The sequence below is a fragment of the Salvelinus alpinus genome, chromosome 3 (genome assembly GCF_045679555.1).
Source record: "Salvelinus alpinus chromosome 3, SLU_Salpinus.1, whole genome shotgun sequence".
NCBI classification, from domain to species: Eukaryota; Metazoa; Chordata; class Actinopteri; order Salmoniformes; family Salmonidae; genus Salvelinus; species Salvelinus alpinus.
Window position 1 is genome coordinate 95,694,061 of NC_092088.1, and position 24,582 is coordinate 95,718,642.

The 24,582-nt window shown below is 38.2% G+C and overlaps 1 protein-coding gene across 4 annotated transcripts in view; it reads left to right on the top strand.

The window, feature by feature from the left end:
* LOC139571564 (paired box protein Pax-2a-like) overlaps positions 1 to 16,881 on the top strand; it is a 62,872-nt gene extending 45,991 nt beyond the window's left edge. For 2 of the 4 annotated variants that reach the window (XM_071394557.1, XM_071394558.1), the window contains 3 exons: positions 8,322 to 8,423; positions 15,303 to 15,389; positions 15,668 to 16,881. In XM_071394557.1, coding sequence (XP_071250658.1) covers positions 8,322 to 8,423; positions 15,303 to 15,389; positions 15,668 to 15,744 — 266 coding nt within the window. In that variant the 3' untranslated portion in view covers positions 15,745 to 16,881. The remainder of the gene's footprint in view (positions 1 to 8,321; positions 8,424 to 15,302; positions 15,390 to 15,667) is intronic. The other 2 variants (XM_071394555.1, XM_071394556.1) reach the window with 1 other exon arrangement.
* The last annotated feature ends 7,701 nt before the right edge of the window (positions 16,882 to 24,582 follow it).

A 24,582-nucleotide genomic window follows, 5' to 3' on the forward strand; every position in this document is an offset into this window, starting at 1 on the left:
CAGTATATTTATTCTCTGGTCACTATAGACTACAGTATAGTTATTCTCTGGTCACTATAGACTACAGTATAGTTATTCTCTGGTCACTATAGACTACAGTATATTTATTCTCTGGTTAATATAGACTACAGTATATTTATTCTCTGGTCACTATAGACTACAGTATATTTATTCTCTGGTCACTATAGACTACAGTATAGTTATTCTCTGGTCACTATAGACTACAGTATATTTATTCTCTGGTTAATATAGACTACAGTATATTTATTCTCTGGTTAATATAGACTACAGTATATTTATTCTCTGGTCACTATAGACTACAGTATATTTATTCTCTGGTCACTATAGACTACAGTATAGTTATTCTCTGGTCACTATAGACTACAGTATATTTATTCTCTGGTCACTATAGACTACAGTATAGTTATTCTCTGGTCACTATAGACTACAGTATATTTATTCTCTGGTCTCTATAGACTACAGTATATTTATTCTCTGGTCACTATAGACTACAGTATAGTTATTCTCTGGTCACTATAGACTACAGTATAGTTATTCTCTGGTCACACTATAGACTACAGTATATTTATTCTCTGGTTAATATAGACTACAGTATAGTTATTCTCTGGTCACTATAGACTACAGTATAGTTATTCTCTGGTCATTATAGACTACAGTATATTTATTCTCTGGTCTCTATAGACTACAGTATATTTATTCTCTGGTCACTATAGACTACAGTATAGTTATTCTCTGGTCACTATAGACTACAGTATATTTATTCTCTGGTCTCTATAGACTACAGTATATTTATTCTCTGGTCACTATAGACTACAGTATAGTTATTCTCTGGTCACTATAGACTACAGTATAGTTATTCTCTGGTCACTATAGACTACAGTATATTTATTCTCTGGTTAATATAGACTACAGTATAGTTATTCTCTGGTCACTATAGACTACAGTATATTTATTCTCTGGTCACTATAGACTACAGTATAGTTATTCTCTGGTCACTATAGACTACAGTATATTTATTCTCTGGTTAATATAGACTACAGTATATTTATTCTCTGGTCTAATATAGACTACAGTATATTTATTCTCTGGTCACTATAGACTACAGTATATTTATTCTCTGGTCACTATAGACTACAGTATATTTATTCTCTGGTCACTATAGACTACAGTATATTTATTCTCTGGTCACTATAGACTACAGTATAGTTATTCTCTGGTCACTATAGACTACAGTATATTTATTCTCTGGTCTCTATAGACTACAGTATATTTATTCTCTGGTCACTATAGACTACAGTATAGTTATTCTCTGGTCACTATAGACTACAGTATAGTTATTCTCTGGTCACTATAGACTACAGTATATTTATTCTCTGGTCACTATAGACTACAGTATATTTATTCTCTGGTCTCTATAGACTACAGTATATTTATTCTCTGGTTAATATAGACTACAGTATATTTATTCTCTGGTCACTATAGACTACAGTATATTTATTCTCTGGTCACTATAGACTACAGTATAGTTATTCTCTGGTCACTATAGACTACAGTATATTTATTCTCTGGTCACTATAGACTACAGTATATTTATTCTCTGGTCACTATAGACTACAGTATATTTATTCTCTGGTCACTATAGACTACAGTATATTTATTCTCTGGTCACTATAGACTACAGTATAGTTATTCTCTGGTCACTATAGACTACAGTATAGTTATTCTCTGGTCACTATAGACTACAGTATATTTATTCTCTGGTCACTATAGACTACAGTATATTTATTCTCTGGTCTCTATAGACTACAGTATATTTATTCTCTGGTTAATATAGACTACAGTATATTTATTCTCTGGTCACTATAGACTACAGTATATTTATTCTCTGGTCACTATAGACTACAGTATAGTTATTCTCTGGTCACTATAGACTACAGTATATTTATTCTCTGGTCACTATAGACTACAGTATATTTATTCTCTGGTCACTATAGACTACAGTATAGTTATTCTCTAGTCACTAGGGTGTAGACTACAGTATAGTTATTCTCTAGTCACTAGGGTGTAGACTACAGTATAGTTATTCTCTAGTCATTAGGGTGTAGACTACAGTATAGTTATTCTCTAGTCACTAGGATGTAGACTACAGTATAGTTATTCTCTAGTCATATAGACTACAGTATAGTTATTCTCTAGTCACTAGGGTGTAGACTACAGTATAGTTATTCTCTAGTCACTAGGGTGTAGACTACAGTATAGTTATTCTCTAGTCATTAGGGTGTAGACTACAGTATAGTTATTCTCTAGTCATTAGGGTGTAGACTACAGTATATTTATTCTCTAGTCATTAGGATGTAGACTACAGTATAGTTATTCTCTAGTCACTAGGGTGTAGACTACAGTATATTCTCTAGTCAGTAGGGTGTAGACTACAGTATATTCTCTAGTCAGTAGGGTGTAGACTACAGTATATTCTCTAGTCAGTAGGGTGTAGACTACAGTATATTCTCTAGTCACCAGGGTGTAGACTACAGTATATTTATTCTCTAGTCATTAGGATGTAGACTACAGTATAGTTATTCTCTAGTCATTAGGATGTAGACTACAGTATAGTTATTCTCTAGTCAGTAGGGTGTAGACTACAGTATAGTTATTCTCTAGTCAGTAGGGTGTAGACTACAGTATATTCTCTAGTCAGTAGGGTGTAGACTACAGTATATTCTCTAGTCAGTAGGGTGTAGACTACAGTATATTCTCTAGTCAGTAGGGTGTAGACTACAGTATATTCTCTAGTCACTAGGATGTAGACTACAGTATAGTTATTCTCTAGTCAGTAGGGTGTAGACTACAGTATAGTTATTCTCTAGTCAGTAGGGTGTAGACTACAGTATATTCTCTAGTCATTAGGGTGTAGACTACAGTATATTCTCTAGTCAGTAGGGTGTAGACTACAGTATATTCTCTAGTCAGTAGGGTGTAGACTACAGTATATTATCTAGTCAGTAGGGTGTAGACTACAGTATAGTTATTCTCTAGTCAGTAGGGTGTAGACTACAGTATATTCTCTAGTCAGTAGGGTGTAGACTACAGTATATTCTCTAGTCAGTAGGGTGTAGACTACAGTATATTATCTAGTCAGTAGGGTGTAGACTACAGTATAAGGGTGTAGACTACAGTATATTCTCTAGTCAGTAGGGTGTAGACTACAGTATATTCTCTAGTCAGTAGGGTGTAGACTACAGTATAGTTATTCTCTAGTCAGTAGGGTGTAGACTACAGTATAGTTATTCTCTAGTCAGTAGGGTGTAGACTACAGTATATTCTCTAGTCATTAGGGTGTAGACTACAGTATATTCTCTAGTCAGTAGGGTGTAGACTACAGTATATTCTCTAGTCAGTAGGGTGTAGACTACAGTATATTCTCTAGTCAGTAGGGTGTAGACTACAGTATATTATCTAGTCAGTAGGGTGTAGACTACAGTATAGTTATTCTCTAGTCAGTAGGGTGTAGACTACAGTATAGTTATTCTCTAGTCAGTAGGGTGTAGACTACAGTATAGTTATTCTCTAGTCAGTAGGGTGTAGACTACAGTATAGTTATTCTCTAGTCAGTAGGGTGTAGACTACAGTATAGTTATTCTCTAGTCAGTAGGGTGTAGACTACAGTATATTTATTCTCTAGTCAGTAGGGTGTAGACTACAGTATAGTTATTCTCTAGTCAGTAGGGTGTAGACTACAGTATAGTTATTCTCTAGTCAGTAGGGTGTAGACTACAGTATAGTTATTCTCTAGTCAGTAGGGTGTAGACTACAGTATATTCTCTAGTCAGTAGGGTGTAGACTACAGTATATTCTCTAGTCAGTAGGGTGTAGACTACAGTATATTCTCTAGTCAGTAGGGTGTAGACTACAGTATATTCTCTAGTCATTAGGGTGTAGACTACAGTATATTCTCTAGTCAGTAGGGTGTAGACTACAGTATATTCTCTAGTCAGTAGGGTGTAGACTACAGTATATTCTCTAGTCACCAGGGTGTAGACTACAGTATATTCTCTAGTCAGTAGGGTGTAGACTACAGTATATTCTCTAGTCATTAGGGTGTAGACTACAGTATATTCTCTAGTCAGTAGGGTGTAGACTACAGTATATTCTCTAGTCACTAGGGTGTAGACTACAGTATATTCTCTAGTCACCAGGGTGTAGACTACAGTATATTCTCTAGTCACCAGTTTGTAGACTACAGTATATTCTCTAGTCAGTAGGGTGTAGACTACAGTATATTCTCTAGTCACCAGGGTGTAGACTACAGTATATTCTCTAGTCAGTAGGGTGTAGACTACAGTATATTCTCTAGTCAGTAGGGTGTAGACTACAGTATATTCTCTAGTCACTAGGATGTAGACTACAGTATAGTTATTCTCTAGTCAGTAGGGTGTAGACTACAGTATATTCTCTAGTCACCAGGGTGTAGACTACAGTATATTCTCTAGTCAGTAGGGTGTAGACTACAGTATATTCTCTAGTCAGTAGGGTGTAGACTACAGTATATTCTCTAGTCATTAGGGTGTAGACTACAGTATATTCTCTAGTCAGTAGGGTGTAGACTACAGTATATTCTCTAGTCAGTAGGGTGTAGACTACAGTATATTATCTAGTCAGTAGGGTGTAGACTACAGTATAGTTATTCTCTAGTCAGTAGGGTGTAGACTACAGTATATTCTCTAGTCAGTAGGGTGTAGACTACAGTATATTCTCTAGTCAGTAGGGTGTAGACTACAGTATATTATCTAGTCAGTAGGGTGTAGACTACAGTATAGTTATTCTCTAGTCAGTAGGGTGTAGACTACAGTATAGTTATTCTCTAGTCAGTAGGGTGTAGACTACAGTATATTCTCTAGTCAGTAGGGTGTAGACTACAGTATATTCTCTAGTCAGTAGGGTGTAGACTACAGTATATTATCTAGTCAGTAGGGTGTAGACTACAGTATAGTTATTCTCTAGTCAGTAGGGTGTAGACTACAGTATAGTTATTCTCTAGTCAGTAGGGTGTAGACTACAGTATAGTTATTCTCTAGTCAGTAGGGTGTAGACTACAGTATAGTTATTCTCTAGTCAGTAGGGTGTAGACTACAGTATAGCTATTCTCTAGTCAGTAGGGTGTAGACTACAGTATATTCTCTAGTCAGTAGGGTGTAGACTACAGTATATTCTCTAGTCAGTAGGGTGTAGACTACAGTATATTATCTAGTCAGTAGGGTGTAGACTACAGTATAGTTATTCTCTAGTCAGTAGGGTGTAGACTACAGTATAGTTATTCTCTAGTCAGTAGGGTGTAGACTACAGTATAGTTATTCTCTAGTCAGTAGGGTGTAGACTACAGTATAGTTATTCTCTAGTCAGTAGGGTGTAGACTACAGTATAGTTATTCTCTAGTCAGTAGGGTGTAGACTACAGTATAGTTATTCTCTAGTCAGTAGGGTGTAGACTACAGTATAGTTATTCTCTAGTCAGTAGGGTGTAGACTACAGTATAGTTATTCTCTAGTCAGTAGGGTGTAGACTACAGTATAGTTATTCTCTAGTCAGTAGGGTGTAGACTACAGTATAGTTATTCTCTAGTCAGTAGGGTGTAGACTACAGTATATTCTCTAGTCAGTAGGGTGTAGACTACAGTATATTCTCTAGTCAGTAGGGTGTAGACTACAGTATAGTTGTTCTCTAGTCAGTAGGGTGTAGACTACAGTATAGTTATTCTCTAGTCAGTAGGGTGTAGGCCATAGTATGGAGGTCGTTATACCTGTGCTGTAAAACCAAGTGTTTAGGATCTGAACACTTTTCTGGAACACTTTTTAAACACATCAATGTATTTTGAATTTCAATGAAAACGTGTCACAGTGTTTAGATTGTAAAGACCAGTGCATGTTAATTTGCTGTAATACTTGTTAAACACATGAACACGTTTATTCAGTACAAGTCATTAGGTTTTGTACACTAAACACTGGGGGTGTTGTTTTAACACTGTAGGGTGTAAAGTCGTATTTGCATATTTCCCAGCATGCTTTTCAAATGAATGTGAGAGATAACCACCAATCACTGTGTTTGTTAGTGACAGAGATATGATTGTTACCTTCTATAACTTCTACTACTGAAGCCTTCACCAGATGACTAAGTGAATGTATTTCAATTGAAAATAAACCCTTAATGACCTCATATTATATATGTCATACGGTCTTTAGTTATGGCCTAGTTATCCTCGACATTGTGGTTTGAAAGTCCTGGCTCATGGGCCACATCAGACCTGCAAGTCACAATATGCTGGTTTGTGACGTGATTAGTCATTCCTATCAGAATCCGGCCAGAGGGAGGATATCCAAGAATTAGACCATTCTATCATCCACAACCAGCACTCAGAATGGCTGCTATGGTGAAGGACTTAACAAACAAGACTACTTAAACCAGGAGTCCCCAACTGGGGATTTCACTATTTCTTTTATTTTGGAAATCTGTTCCAAAGGATTCCTATTCATAATAAACATATACTGTATATGTGATCATAGACGCAAGGTAAGCAAGGTTTGAAATGATTACATTTTAGTCAAATATTAAGTCTGTTTGGGCTTCTTGCAGTCAATTTGCAGTCTACAAATGACTTGTAGATATGTTCCGGACCCCTGACCAGCCGCTCCCAAAAAATTGGTCCGTCAGCTGAATCTAATTGATGACCCCTGACCTAAAGCATCTAAACTGGAACAACTATCTCAGTAACGGGTGGAATAAATCCATCCCCTTACCGATTGGATTAGTTTAGAACAATTTGAGTTATTTATCTTTTTATAGTATAAGATCATTTATTCAATCAATGTGCATGAGGAAAAACAGATATTAAAGCAAAACTATTCTAAAGATCAACAAAGCATGCTGGGAAATATGATAATGAGCCCCCCTCCGCTGAGAGAGTTAACTCTGAGAGAGTTAATGAAAATGAACTCAACACAGTTGAGTAACAACAACACCATGTGATTGAAAATATTTCTTGATTCAAATGTCCTGTTCAGTTGTTCTGAAATGTAGGTAAGGTGACAGACATTCATTCCTAACACTGATCTGAATTAAAGACGTCACATCAATTTCTAACGACTAAATGCACTCTGAACAGGATGATGGAAAAGTGTTTAAAATCTGAACACCTAGGAGATATAGGTGTTCGCCTGGTTGGAAACTGACTGGAAAAAGCTGACTATCATGTTGAATATTGCGTTCTAAACACTTGTGTTTAAGATGGGAACACTTAATGGCTAATCTAAACACCTAATGTTTAAGTTTCATACACAGACATTTAGGTTATAAACGTGTCACATGTTTCAGGGTTTTATAGTGATTTATAATGACTCTTGTCTGTTCAAGGGAGTTCGTGTGATTAGAAAGCGCGTCCCAAATAGCAGCCTATTCCCTAGATAGTGCACTACTTTTGACCAGAGCCCTATGGACCCTATATGCCCTATGGGCCCTGGTAAAAAGTAGTTCACTACGTAGGGAATAGGCTGCCATTTGGAACACAAACATGGTCCCGTTTCTAACCTCCATAAAGGGCTGGTTTAGTCCTGTTTCTAACCTCCATAAAGGGCTGGTTTAGTCCTGTTTCTAACCTCCAAAAAGGGCTGGTTTAGTCCTGTTTCTAACCTCTGAGAGGGGTGATTTAGTCCTGTTTCTAACCTCTAAGAGGTATGGTTTAGTCCTGTTTCTAACCTCTAAGAGGTATGGTTTGGTCCTGTTTCTAAGGGGTGGTTTAGTCCTGTTTCTAACCTCTAAGATGTATGGTTTAGTCCTGTTTCTAACCTCTAAGAGGTATGGTTTAGTCCTGTTTCTAACCTCTAAGAGGTATGGTTTGGTCCTGTTTCTAACCTCTAAGAGGTATGGTTTGGTCCTGTTTCTAAGGGGTGGTTTAGTCCTGTTTCTAACCTCTAAGATGTATGGTTTAGTCCTGTTTCTAACCTCTAAGAGGTATGGTTTAGTCCTGTTTCTAAGGGGTGATTTAGTCCTGTTTCTAACCTCTAAGAGGTATGGTTTAGTCCTGTTTCTCACCTCTAAGAGGTATGGTTTGGTCCTGTTTATAAGGGGTGGTTTAGTCCTGTTTCTAAGGGGTGGTTTGGTCTTGTTTCTAACCTCTAAGAGGTATGGTTTAGTCCTGTTTCTAACCTCTAAGAGGTATGGTTTGGTCCTGTTTCTAAGGGGTGGTTTAGTATTTTGTCTTGGAGAACCATCTATTGATTGTGTGTGTGTTCTCTCTCTCTCTCTCTCCAGGTCGAGACATGGCCAACACAACCCTACCGGGTTATCCCCCTCACGTACCCCCCACCGGCCAAGGCAGCTACCCCACCTCAACACTGGCCGGAATGGTTCCTGGTGAGTCTACTTTTTGTAGATATTACATTTTAGTTTAATATGTTATTTTCATTTCAAGATTGTATTAACTGTCTCTCAAATAAAGCAATGACCTGTAGAGTGGCACACATGATTAGATGTAGGCTATCAAGAAACTAGTCCTGCTGGATAACTGAGAGACAGACAGGGACATGGTTAAAGGCCAGAGACAGACAGGGACATGGTTAAAGGACAGAGACAGACAGAGACATGGTTAAAGGACAGAGACAGACAGAGACATGGTTAAAGGACAGAGACAGACAGAGACATGGTTAAAGGACAGAGACAGACAGAGACATGGTTAAAGGACAGAGACAGACAGAGACATGGTTAAAAGACATGTCCTCTCAGTTCCACTCCAGTATCTTAACTCATTATCTCTCTGTGGTGTATACAGTGCATGAGGCATTCCCAGGAGCCGTCGATAAACAGCTAGCGATCTCCTCTCCTCCGTCTCCCTCCCAGTCATCCACTCGGCCTCCTCTGTGGTCAGAGCACCTCCCTTTCCTCCTCTACTTAACCTGCAGTTCAGGTTCACAACAAACAGTGAAGGGTCACAACACAGAGGCATGGGAGGCCAGTCAATATTTAAATCCCTATCTCTCTAAGGAGGGTCTGGCTGTGCCAGGGCTAGTGTTTCACTGCCAGAACACACCAACCAGACACTGGGGCGAGACGGGATGGGACAGGATGCATTCTGGTTACAGCACTGATTCACTGGTTGTTTCCTGGTATTCCCCCTCCCTGTGCTCGTATACCCCAACCCAACACAGCAGCACGCACCGCCATTTTTCTTTGAGCTGATCAACCCATGCGGAAAGGAAATCCAATCGAGTGCACAGCTGTGTTAGAAAATCATTAACCGATTACAGCATGCTCAAATGGCTTCAGGATTCAGACCCGCTCTCCCCCGCTCTCCCCCGCTCCACCCCGCTCTCCCCCGCTCCACCCCGCTCCCCCCCGCTCTCCCCCGCTCTCCCCCGCTCTCCCCCGCTCTCCCCCGCTCCACCCCGCTCTCCCCCGCTCTCCCCCGCTCTCCCCCACTCTCCCCCGCTCCACCCCGCTCTCCCCCGCTCTCCCGTGTCCATCCGTACGATTACTGTTTTGTCCACTGGATGCAATGCACACTGGGGATTTTGATTTCAGTTTCAGCATAGAGTATCAACAACACATACAGTGCCTTCAGAAAGTACTCACACTCCTTGACTTTCTCCACATTTTGAGGTGTTACAGCCTGAATTTAAAATGGATTACATTGAGATTTAGTGTCACTGATACAAACAGTAACTCATAATGTCAAAAAGGGGAATTATGTTTAAATGTTTACAAATGAATTAAAAATGAGAAGCTGAAATGTCGTGAGTCAATAAGTATTCAACCTCGTTGTTATGGAGAACCTAAATAAGTTCAGGAGTAAAAAATGAGCTTTAACGAGTCACGTAATACATTGCATGGACTCTATATCCAATAATAGTGTTTAACATGATTTTTAAATGACTACCCCACTTCTGTACCCTCTGGTCCCTCAAACACAAAGACCAGGGAGGTGTTTTTCTCCAACGGTTCCAAAAAGAAGGGCCCCTATTGGTTGACATTGACTCTCCTTTTGAGCATGGTACAGTTATTAATTACAGCAATAATAAACAACCAACTGGACAGAGCTTGAAGAATTTTAAAAAGAATAATGGACAAATATTGTACAATCCAGGTGTGGAAAGCTCTTAGAATCTTACCCAGAAAGACTTACAGCTGAAATCGCTGCCAAAGGTGATTCTAACATGTATTGTGTGTGAATGTGTGTGAATACTTATGTAAATTAGTGTTGCTGTTGTTTTTTTTATTACAAATGTTAGAATCTTTCTTCTACTATGATAATAATTTACAGAAAAATGACAATTAAAACCATTTGAATGACTCTTTGTAACACAACAAAATGTGGAAAAAGTCAAGGGGTGTGAAACCCTTGTGAAGGCAGTGTAACTGCTACTGTGGAATAGGAATTAAACACACAGAGATGTGGTCTTCTTCTGGTTAATACACATGGGGTTTTGACGTTGGCCAGTCACATTGTTAAGATATTGTATTTATGTTTGTTTGTGATATGTAGATTTTAACTCTTTATACTGTAATTACATGAGTAGTTCCACAGTGTAAAGTCACTGTAATTACATGAGTAGTTCCACAGTGTAAAGTGACTGTAATTACATGAGTAGTTCCACAGTGTAAAGTCACTGTAATTACATGAGTAGTTCCACAGTGTAAAGTCACTGTAATTACATGAGTACTTCCACAGTGTAAAGTGACTGTAATTACATGAGTAGTTCCACAGTGTAAAGTGACTGTAATTACATGAGTTGTTCCACAGTGTAAAGTCACTGTAATTACATGAGTAGTTCCACAGTGTAAAGTGACTGTAATTACATGAGTAGTTCCACAGTGTAAAGTCACTGTAATTACATGAGTAGTTCCACAGTGTAAAGTCACTGTAATTACATGATTAGTTCCACAGTGTAAAGTCACTGTAATTACATGAGTAGTTCCACAGTGTAAAGTCACTGTAATTACATGAGTAGTTCCACAGTGTAAAGTCACTGTAATTACATGAGTAGTTCCACAGTGTAAAGTCACTGTAATTACATGAGTAGTTCCACAGTGTAAAGTCACTGTAATTACATGAGTAGTTCCACAGTGTAAAGTGACTGTAATTACATGAGTAGTTCCACAGTGTAAAGTGACTGTAATTACATGAGTAGTTCCACAGTGTAAAGTCACTGTAATTACATGAGTAGTTCCACAGTGTAAAGTCACTGTAATTACATGAGTAGTTCCACAGTGTAAAGTCACTGTAATTACATGAGTAGTTCCACAGTGTAAAGTCACTGTAATTACATGAGTAGTTCCACAGTGTAAAGTCACTGTAATTACATGAGTAGTTCCACAGTGTAAAGTGACTGTAATTACATGAGTACTTCCACAGTGTAAAGTGACTGTAATTACATGAGTAGTTCCACAGTGTAAAGTCACTGTAATTACATGAGTAGTTCCACAGTGTAAAGTCACTGTAATTACATGAGTAGTTCCACAGTGTAAAGTGACTGTAATTACATGAGTAGTTCCACAGTGTAAAGTCACTGTAATTACATGAGTAGTTCCACAGTGTAAAGTGACTGTAATTACATGAGTAGTTCCACAGTGTAAAGTCACTGTAATTACATGAGTAGTTCCACAGTGTAAAGTCACTGTAATTACATGAGTAGTTCCACAGTGTAAAGTGACTGTAATTACATGAGTACTTCCACAGTGTAAAGTGACTGTAATTACATGAGTAGTTCCACAGTGTAAAGTCACTGTAATTACATGAGTAGTTCCACAGTGTAAAGTGACTGTAATTACATGAGTAGTTCCACAGTGTAAAGTCACTGTAATTACATGAGTAGTTCCACAGTGTAAAGTGACTGTAATTACATGAGTAGTTCCACAGTGTAAAGTGACTGTAATTACATGAGTACTTCCACAGTGTAAAGTGACTGTAATTACATGAGTAGTTCCACAGTGTAAAGTCACTGTAATTACATGAGTAGTTCCACAGTGTAAAGTCACTGTAATTACATGAGTAGTTCCACAGTGTAAAGTCACTGTAATTACATGAGTAGTTCCACAGTGTAAAGTGACTGTAATTACATGAGTAGTTCCACAGTGTAAAGTCACTGTAATTACATGAGTAGTTCCACAGTGTAAAGTCACTGTAATTACATGAGTAGTTCCACAGTGTAAAGTCACTGTAATTACATGAGTAGTTCCACAGTGTAAAGTCACTGTAATTACATGAGTAGTTCCACAGTGTAAAGTCACTGTAATTACATGAGTAGTTCCACAGTGTAAAGTCACTGTAATTACATGAGTAGTTCCACAGTGTAAAGTCACTGTAACTACATGAGTAGTTCCACAGTGTAAAGTCACTGTAATTACATGAGTAGTTCCACAGTGTAAAGTCACTGTAATTACATGAGTAGTTCCACAGTGTAAAGTCACTGTAATTACATGAGTAGTTCCACAGTGTAAAGTCACTGTAATTACATGAGTAGTTCCACAGTGTAAAGTCACTGTAATTACATGAGTAGTTCCACAGTGTAAAGTCACTGTAATTACATGAGTAGTTCCACAGTGTAAAGTCACTGTAATTACATGAGTAGTTCCACAGTGTAAAGTCACTGTAATTACATGAGTAGTTCCACAGTGTAAAGTGACTGTAATTACATGAGTAGTTCCACAGTGTAAAGTCACTGTAATTACATGAGTAGTTCCACAGTGTAAAGTCACTGTAATTACATGAGTAGTTCCACAGTGTAAAGTCACTGTAATTACATGAGTAGTTCCACAGTGTAAAGTCACTGTAATTACATGAGTAGTTCCACAGTGTAAAGTGACTGTAATTACATGAGTAGTTCCACAGTGTAAAGTCACTGTAATTACATGAGTAGTTCCACAGTGTAAAGTCACTGTAATTACATGAGTAGTTCCACAGTGTAAAGTCACTGTAATTACATGAGTAGTTCCACAGTGTAAAGTGACTGTAATTACATGAGTAGTTCCACAGTGTAAAGTCACTGTAATTACATGAGTAGTTCCACAGTGTAAAGTCACTGTAATTACATGAGTAGTTCCACAGTGTAAAGTCACTGTAATTACATGAGTAGTTCCACAGTGTAAAGTGACTGTAATTACATGAGTAGTTCCACAGTGTAAAGTGACTGTAATTACATGAGTAGTTCCACAGTGTAAAGTCACTGTAATTACATGAGTAGTTCCACAGTGTAAAGTCACTGTAATTACATGAGTAGTTCCACAGTGTAAAGTCACTGTAATTACATGAGTAGTTCCACAGTGTAAAGTCACTGTAATTACATGAGTAGTTCCACAGTGTAAAGTCACTGTAATTACATGAGTAGTTCCACAGTGTAAAGTCACTGTAATTACATGAGTAGTTCCACAGTGTAAAGTCACTGTGATGTAACATGCTGTCTATTATTTCTATGACAGTCAGTTCATCTGGTTGGACACGGAGAACACAATGTGTCACCACGTCTTATCAGACAAACTTTTATCACTCAGTCGTTCTCATCAGTCATGAGCCACCAGCAGTAACAGGGTGCCGGTGGATCTCCTTTAAACCCTTCATTTATCTGACCCACAGACACTAAGATTTAGTGACAGGCCCCAAACACTGTTAAAATCTCGGCCTTTTATTGTCTCATAAAAGAAAGAAACGTGTTGGACCAACAGCATTGCTCACTGGCATGGTCTAAGTTACTTCCTGCCTGCAATGAAATGCTGTGGCACAACACAGCTAGACCTGGGGGTTCAGATCTATAGAAAAGGGTTTATTTTCCTCGGAGGAAGTCTATAACAAGAGTTTATAATGCCATTTCAACCATCAGAAAGGATGCTAGCAAATGTGTTACAATCACAGTGTTAATTTCAAATACTTCAGAGTTGTATGATGTGGAGTATAGAAGAGGTACAGGGCAGTAGATACTATGACAGCAGGTGTTAAGAGGTACAGGACAGTATATACTATGACAGCAGGTGTTAAGAGGTACAGGACAGTAGATACTATGACAGCAGGTGTTTAGAGGTACAGGACAGTAGATACTATGACAGCAGGTGTTAAGAGGTACAGGACAGTAGATACTATGACAGCAGGTGTTTAGAGGTACAGGACAGTAGATACTATGACAGCAGGTGTTTAGAGGTACAGGACAGTAGATACTATGACAGCAGGTGTTAAGAGGTACAGGACAGTAGATACTATGACAGCGGGTGTTAAGAGGTACAGGACAGTAGATACTATGACAGCAGGTGTTAAGAGGTACAGAACAGTAGATACTATGACAGCAGGTGTTAAGAGGTACAGGACAGTAGATACTATGACAGCGGGTGTTAAGAGGTACAGGACAGTAGATACTATGACAGCAGGTGTTAAGAGGTACAGGACAGTAGATACTATGACAGCAGGTGTTTAGAGGTACAGGACAGTAGATACTATGACAGCAGGTGTTTAGAGGTACAGGACAGTAGATACTATGACAGCAGGTGTTAAGAGGTACAGGACAGTAGATACTATGACAGCAGGTGTTAAGAGGTACAGGACAGTAGATACTATGACAGCAGGTGTTTAGAGGTACAGGACAGTAGATACTATGACAGCAAGTGTTAAGAGGTACAGGACAGTAGATACTATGACAGCAGGTGTTAAGAGGTACAGGACAGTAGATACTATGACAGCAGGTGTTAAGAGGTACAGGACAGTAGATACTATGACAGCAGGTGTTTAGAGGTACAGGACAGTAGATACTATGACAGCAAGTGTTAAGAGGTACAGGACAGTAGATACTATGACAGCAGGTGTTAAGAGGTACAGGACAGTAGATACTATGACAGCAGGTGTTAAGAGGTACAGGACAGTAGATACTATGACAGCAGGTGTTAAGAGGTACAGGACAGTAGATACTATGACAGCAGGTGTTAAGAGGTACAGGACAGTAGATACTATGACAGCAGGTGTTAAGAGGTACAGGACAGTAGATACTATGACAGCAGGTGTTAAGAGGTACAGGACAGTAGGTACTATGACAGGAAGACCACAACTGTCAGATTTTCTTCAGATGGTTCAGTCTTTCATCATTAAAATGAAATGGAGAGAGGTAATAAGAACTAAATAACTTTGACTCGTCTCACATAAATTACTATTAAATGACCCCGTATGTAATGTATGACGGGAAATGGCTAGCAAGTGAAAGAGTTTCACAAGATAATGGAATGGGACTTTAAAAATGCTAATTGTTTTGTTTGTTTTTACAGGGAGTGAGTTTACAGGAAACCCTTACAGCCATCCACAGTACACAACCTACAACGAGGCATGGAGGTTCAGCAACCCGGCGTTACTAAGTGAGTATGACTGACTGGAGTCTTATCACAACAACTAGAGTCTTATTTTAGATTTTTTAACATATCCCTTAAAATATAAAAAAAAATAATAATAATGCATTAGAATCCTTTTTTATTGTCTTAGACTTGGCCGTTATAATGAATTTACGACAGCTAACGGATACAACCGTTAAGATATCAGTTATTGAGAAGACAACAGGAGACATAATTACAGTGTTTTTTCGTGGGTTATGGTGGATGTTGTTTCCAACGGTCCATTTCTTCTGTTAACCTTCCAGGTTCCCCTTATTATTATAGTGCCACATCCAGAGGTTCCGGACCACCTACTGCTGCCACGGCATATGACCGCCACTAGTTACCACGGAAACCAAATCAACCACCACCACCACCTACACCACGACTACAACCACGGCTTCGGCAGCGTCCATGTTGCCCCGGTGTGAACAGAGGGCATGAGGGGATACTGTTAAGACAGCTAACAGGCAGCTCCATTTCCTGTATACTACACTACTACACACAACAGAAGAAGAACTGTCCTCCTGGATACCACACTACTACACACAACAGAAGAAGAACTTTCCTCCTGGATACCACACTACTACACACAACAGAAAAATACCTGATCGTTCGGGACAACTTCCCATCAACCATGAATTTGGATACCTTCAAAGTAGTGAAAAATGTAAAATTCTTCATTCTGATCTGTGTGACTGTACATTACCACTAGAGACTTTGAAAGACTATATATACGTGATACTACTGAGGTTACTGAGGTTTAAAAAAAAAAATAAGAAAAACTAAAAGTTTTGAAAATGACAAGGAGGAATTTGTATCTTTTCCTTTTTTGTAACGGTCCTCCGTTTGTTTTTCCTCCTTCGTGGATGAAAACTTCACTTGACTGATCTGTCGGCTGACGGAGGAACCCGTCCTGAGCTGAGAGTCCAGTACAGTATAGTAGCAGGCTGTTGTTCTCTTCCTTCTGCATCGGTCTGAACCTTCTACTCAAAGGGCAGTGCAATGAGATCCATGCTAAAGACATTGGCGTCGATGCGACTAAGGCTGCCGCAGCTTGGTTCTACTCCTCTGTTACAAAACAAACGTACCGTCATTTTGTAACCAACCAAACGTTCAGCATGATTAAATGAATCAGTTGCTTCTTTTAATGATGATGCCAGGAGCAGATTATAAGGCGGTGTTCTCTGTGATACACAATCAGACAGGGGTTAAAAGAAAATTAAAAGAAAAGGCAGAATTAATAAATGAGAAGGACATCGTGACATACCGTGGTCTTTTCATTTACAAGATAAAAAAAAACAAAAAAAAACTAGTAAATATATTCTTAAAGATTTTTTTATTTTGTTTTTATAATTGTTATTGACATCAATAATTAATTGCAGATATTATGCTTGACTTTCTGTTGTTGTCATTTTTATTTGTCAGGATACTAGAAATAATCAGGCAGAATCTATTTTGTATTTGTTTTTAATTTTGCAATTTTGCACTATTTTTGAGTTTTGACACACTGGGAGCGTTATTATGCAGACTTTGACCTGGAGGTTGGACACACTGGGAGCGTTATTATGCAGGCGTTTGAACCCGGATGCCTATTTGTCTTGTTTTACAGTATATTATTATCTTTGAAGAACCGTTCAAAGGAAGAAGAAACGTAGAACCATAACTTCATCATAACCTTTTGGTCTGGAAAAGGCACTTCAGAAGTCGCTGCTTCCTGCTTCCTGTTGACCATTTCATTCACTTCCCAGTAGCATTATGGAGTTCTGTTGACCATTTCATTCACTTCCCAGTAGCATTATGGAGTTCTGTTGACCATTTCATTCACTTCCCAGTAGCATTATGGAGTCCTGTTGACCATTTCATTCACTTCCCAGTAGCATTATGGAGTTCTGTTGACCATTTCATTCACTTCCCAGTAGCATTATGGAGTTCTGTTGACCATTTCATTCACTTCCCAGTAGCATTATGGAGTTCTGTTGACCATTTCATTCACTTCCCAGTAGCATTATGGAGTTCTGTTGACCATTTCATTCACTTCCCAGTAGCATTATGGAGTCCTGTTGACCATTTCATTCACTTCCCAGTAGCATTATGGAGTTCTGTTGACCATTTCATTCACTTCCCAGTAGCATTATGGAGTTCTGTTGACCATTTCATTCACTTCCCAGTAGCATTATGGAGTTCTGTTGACCATTTCATTCACTTCCCAGTAGCATTATGGAGTCCTGTTGACCATTTCATTCACTTCCCAGTAGCATTATGGAGTTCTGTTGACCATTCATTCACTTCCCAATAGCATTATGGAGTTCTGTTGACCATTTCATTCACTTCCCAGTAGCATTATGTCTGGAGACGATTCAGTAACACTACTGCAATTCACCCAGTTTGTCTCTACCTTACGTAGTACGCTTACTATCCACACATACTCAACCCGTGAAGTTAGCTAGCTAACGTTTTAAGTTTGAACCCAAGTCTTTGGCATTAAGATATAGTATAACATTTGATCAATTAACCTATTTTCTGTGACTAAACTAATGTAATCATTAATAGTCAAGTATGATGGTTATTGCTTGCATCCTGAATGGCACCCTATTCCCTTTATAGTGCACTACTTTTGACCAGAAGTAGTGCGCTACGTAGGGAATAGGGTGCCATTTGATACGCGGACATAGTATAGTTTAGTATAGTAAGTTCATTCTGATGTGGCCGTCATCACATAATGACGTGTCAACAAAAGTTTCAACTGAAAGCGAAGGCAAAGATTTCAGTTAATGCCTTAATCATATGCAGGTTTTTTTCTTTCTTCGTCAAGGTTTCAACTTCCTATATTTGTTTGTTTTTTGTTTTGTCGTAAGACATCGTGTGACTTATCCAGTTGGTTTGTCTTGAAATCACACCGGTAACACCGACCTGGCTGGAAGAACGTGATCGAACATTACCTTACATCGTTTAACTGTCAAGTGAATGTATTTTTACCACATTTGCCAAAGACTTTAGTTCTTGTTTTTCTATCTACAGCCTGCATACGTCTGCATTGTGAGAGCAGTATTATAGGGGGAAAAAACACACAAATTGTCCAATATGAAAGTACATGTATCAATTCTATGCAGAGCAGAGAAGGTCGTCATTATTATGCATATTTAGCTGTAAAACCCATAGGAAGGTGATTGAATTTATTTAATGTTATGTTATTTACAAACTGTTGATTTATTTGTAGAATAATTTGTGTATAATGTGAAAACACTGACTTTCACTCTGTAAATACAGTCAAATAATATGTACATCTCTGATCATCCGTATTATGCCTCTCATCCACTGGAGTCTCACTGGTACAGTTCAATAATAAAGTGTCTAAACTCTTCTAAGTCATGGTAGAGCATGGTACTACGTTCCTGTCATGGACACACACACACACACACACACACGCACGCACGCACGCACGCACGCACACACACACACACACACACACGCACACTGAGAAAGTAGAAAGAGAGACACCGGCTTATATCTCGTGTTAACTCTCAATGAGACCAACACAGTAGGACATAATTGCTATCTAGGATTGCATCTAAACTTCTGCTCCTCAGAAAAGAAACAACTCACAGTTATATTACACTTGGGACATGAAACAAACTGCTCTATATTTCCCCCAGCAATCATACATGCAGGTTGTGGTTGACTATTAGTATTGTGCAACTAGAGCAGAGTAGAGCGGAGCGGAGCGGAGTAGAGTAGAGTACAGTAGAGGTCTCTCCCTCAGTGTACATGCCAAGTGTCAGAGAACTAACTAGGATTCTGATGATCTATAGAACTACAAGTCACATGGCCTTAATCATTGTGCCAATTCTGTCCCCCCCCAAAAATGGCACACATTAGAAATACATTTGGTATGTCAACTCGGATTCAGGACTCTGTGAAGTCCATTATCTACAGTAGTTAAAAACATAAAAGCTAGTTGACTAGCTACAGTCTGACTGTCTACTTTAAAACCTCTTAGATGTAACGTCCCCTGTTTTGGGAACCTGCATGGTTCTGGTACCGGTTCCGAATGACATTTTCAGGTCTAAATGGGTCTGTGGACACCGTAGATGGAAATGGCATTGAGCGGTTGTCCTGATTATGTCTCCTCTGCCTGTGTGGAGCAGGATGTGAAATCTGACACCACTTGATGCCGGGATGTCCTTCCTACCATTTCATTCGCTCTACCGACTGTCCATCAACTCCTGGCTGAATCCTGCGTCACAGCCACTAACAATCCTTATATCATAACGTAGCAGGAGAGAATGGTTTCCCCGCTGTAGCACATTCAGAGATTGATTTATAGCCGGTAATCTAAAATAATTTCTACTACTTTCTGTAGTAGTTTTGAGATGCTGAGGTGAAAGGTGAGTTCCTAACAAGTTCAGGAAGCCATGCTAGAGCTCTGTGAGACATTCACAGCGATGGGTGCAGATGTTTTGATCAAAAGAGACTTTTAAAAAATATGCAAAAAATGTTCTAACACTAAATATAGAAATATGTATATTTAGGGTGAAATATTATAGTCAGTCATTTTATAAATTGATTACACTATATTCAGAAAAAATATAAGTAATTTCAAGCCGGATTCATACAGTTTTGTTGAATAGGAAATACATCATCAAGTATTTCCTGTTTTCATATTTGTACCATATTTGTCCTGTGTGCTTGAGCTGCAAATGATAACTATTTTTACCAGAAAGGTAAGATTTGAACCTTTCTTGGAGTATGAATCACAACTAGATATTGTTTATGGACCTCTCATGATAAATAATGACTTTGGGGGAAATCACCGAGATTACATTTTCGATTACATTTAGTTACATTTAAGAGTTATCTAAGCTGACAAAATAAAATGGAATCATTTACTGAATCTATCACCACAGATTTAACAAAGTCATATTTTTTTTCATAATATACTCCTATACTATGTCTCTACTGAATTCACAGAACATGGATTTGTAACATTTTCAGATAGATGTATTTACTTTGAGAAGGGGGATAAGACCATATTGTACATTGGGAGGGAGGGCTGCAGTTAGAAGAATGCCTTCTAAATATTTTCTTCGCGATGAGGATCACTGAACACATAAAATGTTTAACCTCACTATGGCTTTGTAAAGCAGAATTATTATTTCTAACCAATGTCGCTGAATTCAATTAGTGTTAAATTAGAGAGAGAGAGAGAGAGAGAGAGAGAGAGAGAGAGAGAGAGAGAGAGAGAGAGAGAGAGAGAGAGAGAGAGAGAGAGAGAGAGAGAGAGAGAGAGAGAGAGAGAGAGAGAGAGAGAGAGAGAGAGAGAGAGAGAGAGAGAGAGAGAGAGAGAAGGGGAGAGAGAGAGAGAGAGAGAGAGAGAGAGAGAGAGAGAGAGAGAGAGAGAGAGAGAGAGAGAGAGAGAGAGAGAGAGAGAGAGAGAGAGAGAGAGAAAGAGAGAGAGAGTGCCTTAATGCTGGAAATCCCTCTTAGGGGCCATTTTACTATTTCTCTCTCTCCTTAATCCCTCCTTCATCCCACCACTTTATTCCATTCAGGAGGATTTATTTACATCATAATTGAATGAATAGAAATTGTTCTGATTTGCATTTTAGGCTACCATTTGATTAAGGAATTCAGTGGTGTACATGGGATTATGTAGGAAGTCAGTACGATATGTTTTACATACTGTACCTTCAGGAACATTGACTGGGGCGTTAGCTTCTCTGAGAGAATAAACCATGGTAATATGATATTAGCTTCTCTGAGAGAATAAACCATGGTAATATGATATTAGCCTCTCTGAGAGAATACACCATGGTAATATGATATTAGCCTCTCTGAGAGAATACACCATGGTAATATGATATTAGCTTCTCAGAGAGAATACACCATGGTAATACGATATTAGCTTCTCTGAGAGAATACACCATGGTAATATGATATTAGCTTCTCAGAGAGAATACACCATGGTAATGTGATATTAGCCTCTCTGAGAGAATACACCATGGTAATATGATATTAGCCTCTCTGGGAGAATACACCATGGTAATATGATATTAGCCTCTCTGAGAGAATACACCATGGTAATGTGATATTAGCCTCTCTGAGAGAATACACCATGGTAATATGATATTACCTTATCTGAGAGAATACACCATGGTAATACGATATTAGCTTCTCTGAGAGAAAACACCATGGTAATATGATATTAGCTTCTCAGAGAGAATACACCATGGTAATATGATATTAGCCTCTCTGGGAGAATACACCATGGTAATACGATATTAGCCTCTCTAAGAGAATACACCATGGTAATGTGATATTAGCCTCTCTGGGAGAATACACCATGGTAATATGATATTAGCCTCTCTAAGAGAATACACCATGGTAATACGATATTAGCCTCTCTAAGAGAATACACCATGGTAATACGATATTAGCCTCTCTAAGAGAATACACCATGGTAATGTGATATTAGCTTCTCTGAGAGAATACACCATGGTAATATGATATTAGCTTCTCAGAGAAAATACACCATGGTAATATGATATTAGCCTCTCTAAGAGAATACACCATGGTAATATGATATTAGCTTCTCTGAGGGAATACACCATGGTAATATGATATTAGCTCTCAGAGAATACACCATGGTAATATGATATTAGCTTCTCTGAGGGAATACACCATGGTAATATGATATTAGCTCTCAGAGAATACACCATGGTAATATGATATTAGCTTCTCTGAGAGAATACACCATGGTAATACGATATTAGCCTCTCTGAGAGAATACACCATGGTAATACGATATTAGCCTCTCTGAGAGAATACACCATGGTAATATGATATTAGCTTCTCTGAGAGAATACACCATGGTACTATGATATTAGCTTCTCTGAGAGAATACACCATGGTAATGTGATATTAGCTTCTCTGAGAGAATACACCATGGTAATATGATATTAGATTCTCTGAGAGAATACACCATGCTACTATGATATTAGCTTCTCTGAGAGAATACACCATGGTAATGTGATATTAGCTTCTCTGAGAGAATACACCATGGTAATGTGATATTAGCTTCTCTGAGAGAATACACCATGGTAATATGATATTAGATTCTCTGAGAGAATACACCATGGTAATATGATATTAGCTTCTCTGAGAGAATACACCATGGTAATATGATATTAGCTTCTCTAAGAGAATACACCATGGTAATATGATATTAGATACTCTGAGAGAATACACCATGATAATATGATATTAGCTTCTCTAAGAGAATACACCATGGTAATACGATATTAGCCTCTCTGAGAGAATACACCATGATAATACGATATTAGCTTCTCTAAGAGAATACACCATGGTAATATGATATTAGCCTCTCTGAGAGAATACACCATGGTAATATGATATTAGCTTCTCTGAGAGAATACACCATGGTAATATGATATTAGCTTCTCTGAGAGAATACACCATGGTAATGTGATATTAGCTTCTCTGAGAGAATACACCATGGTAATACGATATTAGCTTCTCTAAGAGAATACACCATGGTAATACGATATTAGCTTCTCTGAGAGAATACACCATGATTATATGATATTAGCTTCTCTGAGAGAATACACCATGGTAATATGATATTAGCTTCTCAGAGAGAATACACCATGGTAATATGATATTAGCTTCTCTGAGAGAATACACCATGGTAATATGATATTAGCTTCTCTAAGAGAATACACCATGGTAATATGATATTAGATACTCTGAGAGAATACACCATGGTAATGTAATATTAGCCTCTCTGAGAGAATACACCATGGTAATACGATATTAGCTTCTCTGAGAGAATACACCATGGTAATACGATATTAGCCTCTCTGAGAGAATACACCATGGTAATGTGATATTAGCCTCTCTAAGAGAATACACCATGGTAATACGATATTAGCTTCTCTGAGAGAATACACCATGGTAATATGATATTAGCTTCTCTGAGAGAATACACCATGGTAATGTGATATTAGCTTCTCTGAGAGAATACACCATGGTAATATGATATTAGCTTCTCTGAGAGAATACACCATGGTAATGTGATATTAGCTTCTCTGAGAGAATACACCATGGTAATACGATATTAGCTTCTCTGAGAGAATACACCATGGTAATATGATATTAGCTTCTCTGAGAGAATACACCATGGTAATGTGATATTAGCTTCTCTGAGAGAATACACCATGGTGATGTGATATTAGCTTCTCTGAGAGAATACACCATGGTAATACGATATTAGCTTCTCTGAGAGAATACACCATGGTAATACGATATTAGCCTCTCTAAGAGAATACACCATGGTAATGTGATATTAGCCTCTCTAAGAGAATACACCATGGTAATATGATATTAGCCTCTCTAAGAGAATACACCATGATAATACGATATTAGCTTCTCTGAGAGAATACACCATGGTGATGTGATATTAGCTTCTCTGAGAGAATACACCATGGTAATATGATATTAGCCTCTCTGAGAGAATACACCATGGTAATATGATATTAGCTTCTCTGAGAGAATATACCATGGTAATACGATATTAGCCTCTCTGAGAGAATACACCATGGTAATATGATATTAGCTTCTCTGAGAGAATACACCATGGTAATGTGATATTAGCTTCTCTGAGAGAATACACCATGGTAATATGATATTAGCTTCTCTAAGAGAATACACCATGGTAATACGATATTAGCTTCTCTGAGAGAATACACCATGGTAATATGATATTAGCTTCTCTAAGAGAATACACCATGGTAATATGATATTAGCTTCTCTGAGAGAATACACCATGGTAATATGATATTAGCTTCTCTAGAGAGAATACACCATGGTAATGTGATATTAGCTTCTCTAGAGAGAATACACCATGGTAATATGATATTAGCTTCTCTGAGAGAATACACCATGGTAATATGATATTAGCTTCTCTAGAGAGAATACACCATGGTAATGTAATATTAGCTTCTCTAGAGAGAATACACCATGGTAATATGATATTAGCTTCTCTGAGAGAATACACCATGGTAATACGATATTAGCTTCTCTGAGAGAATACACCATGGTAATATGATATTAGCTTCTCTGAGAGAATACACCATGGTAATACGATATTAGCTTCTCTGAG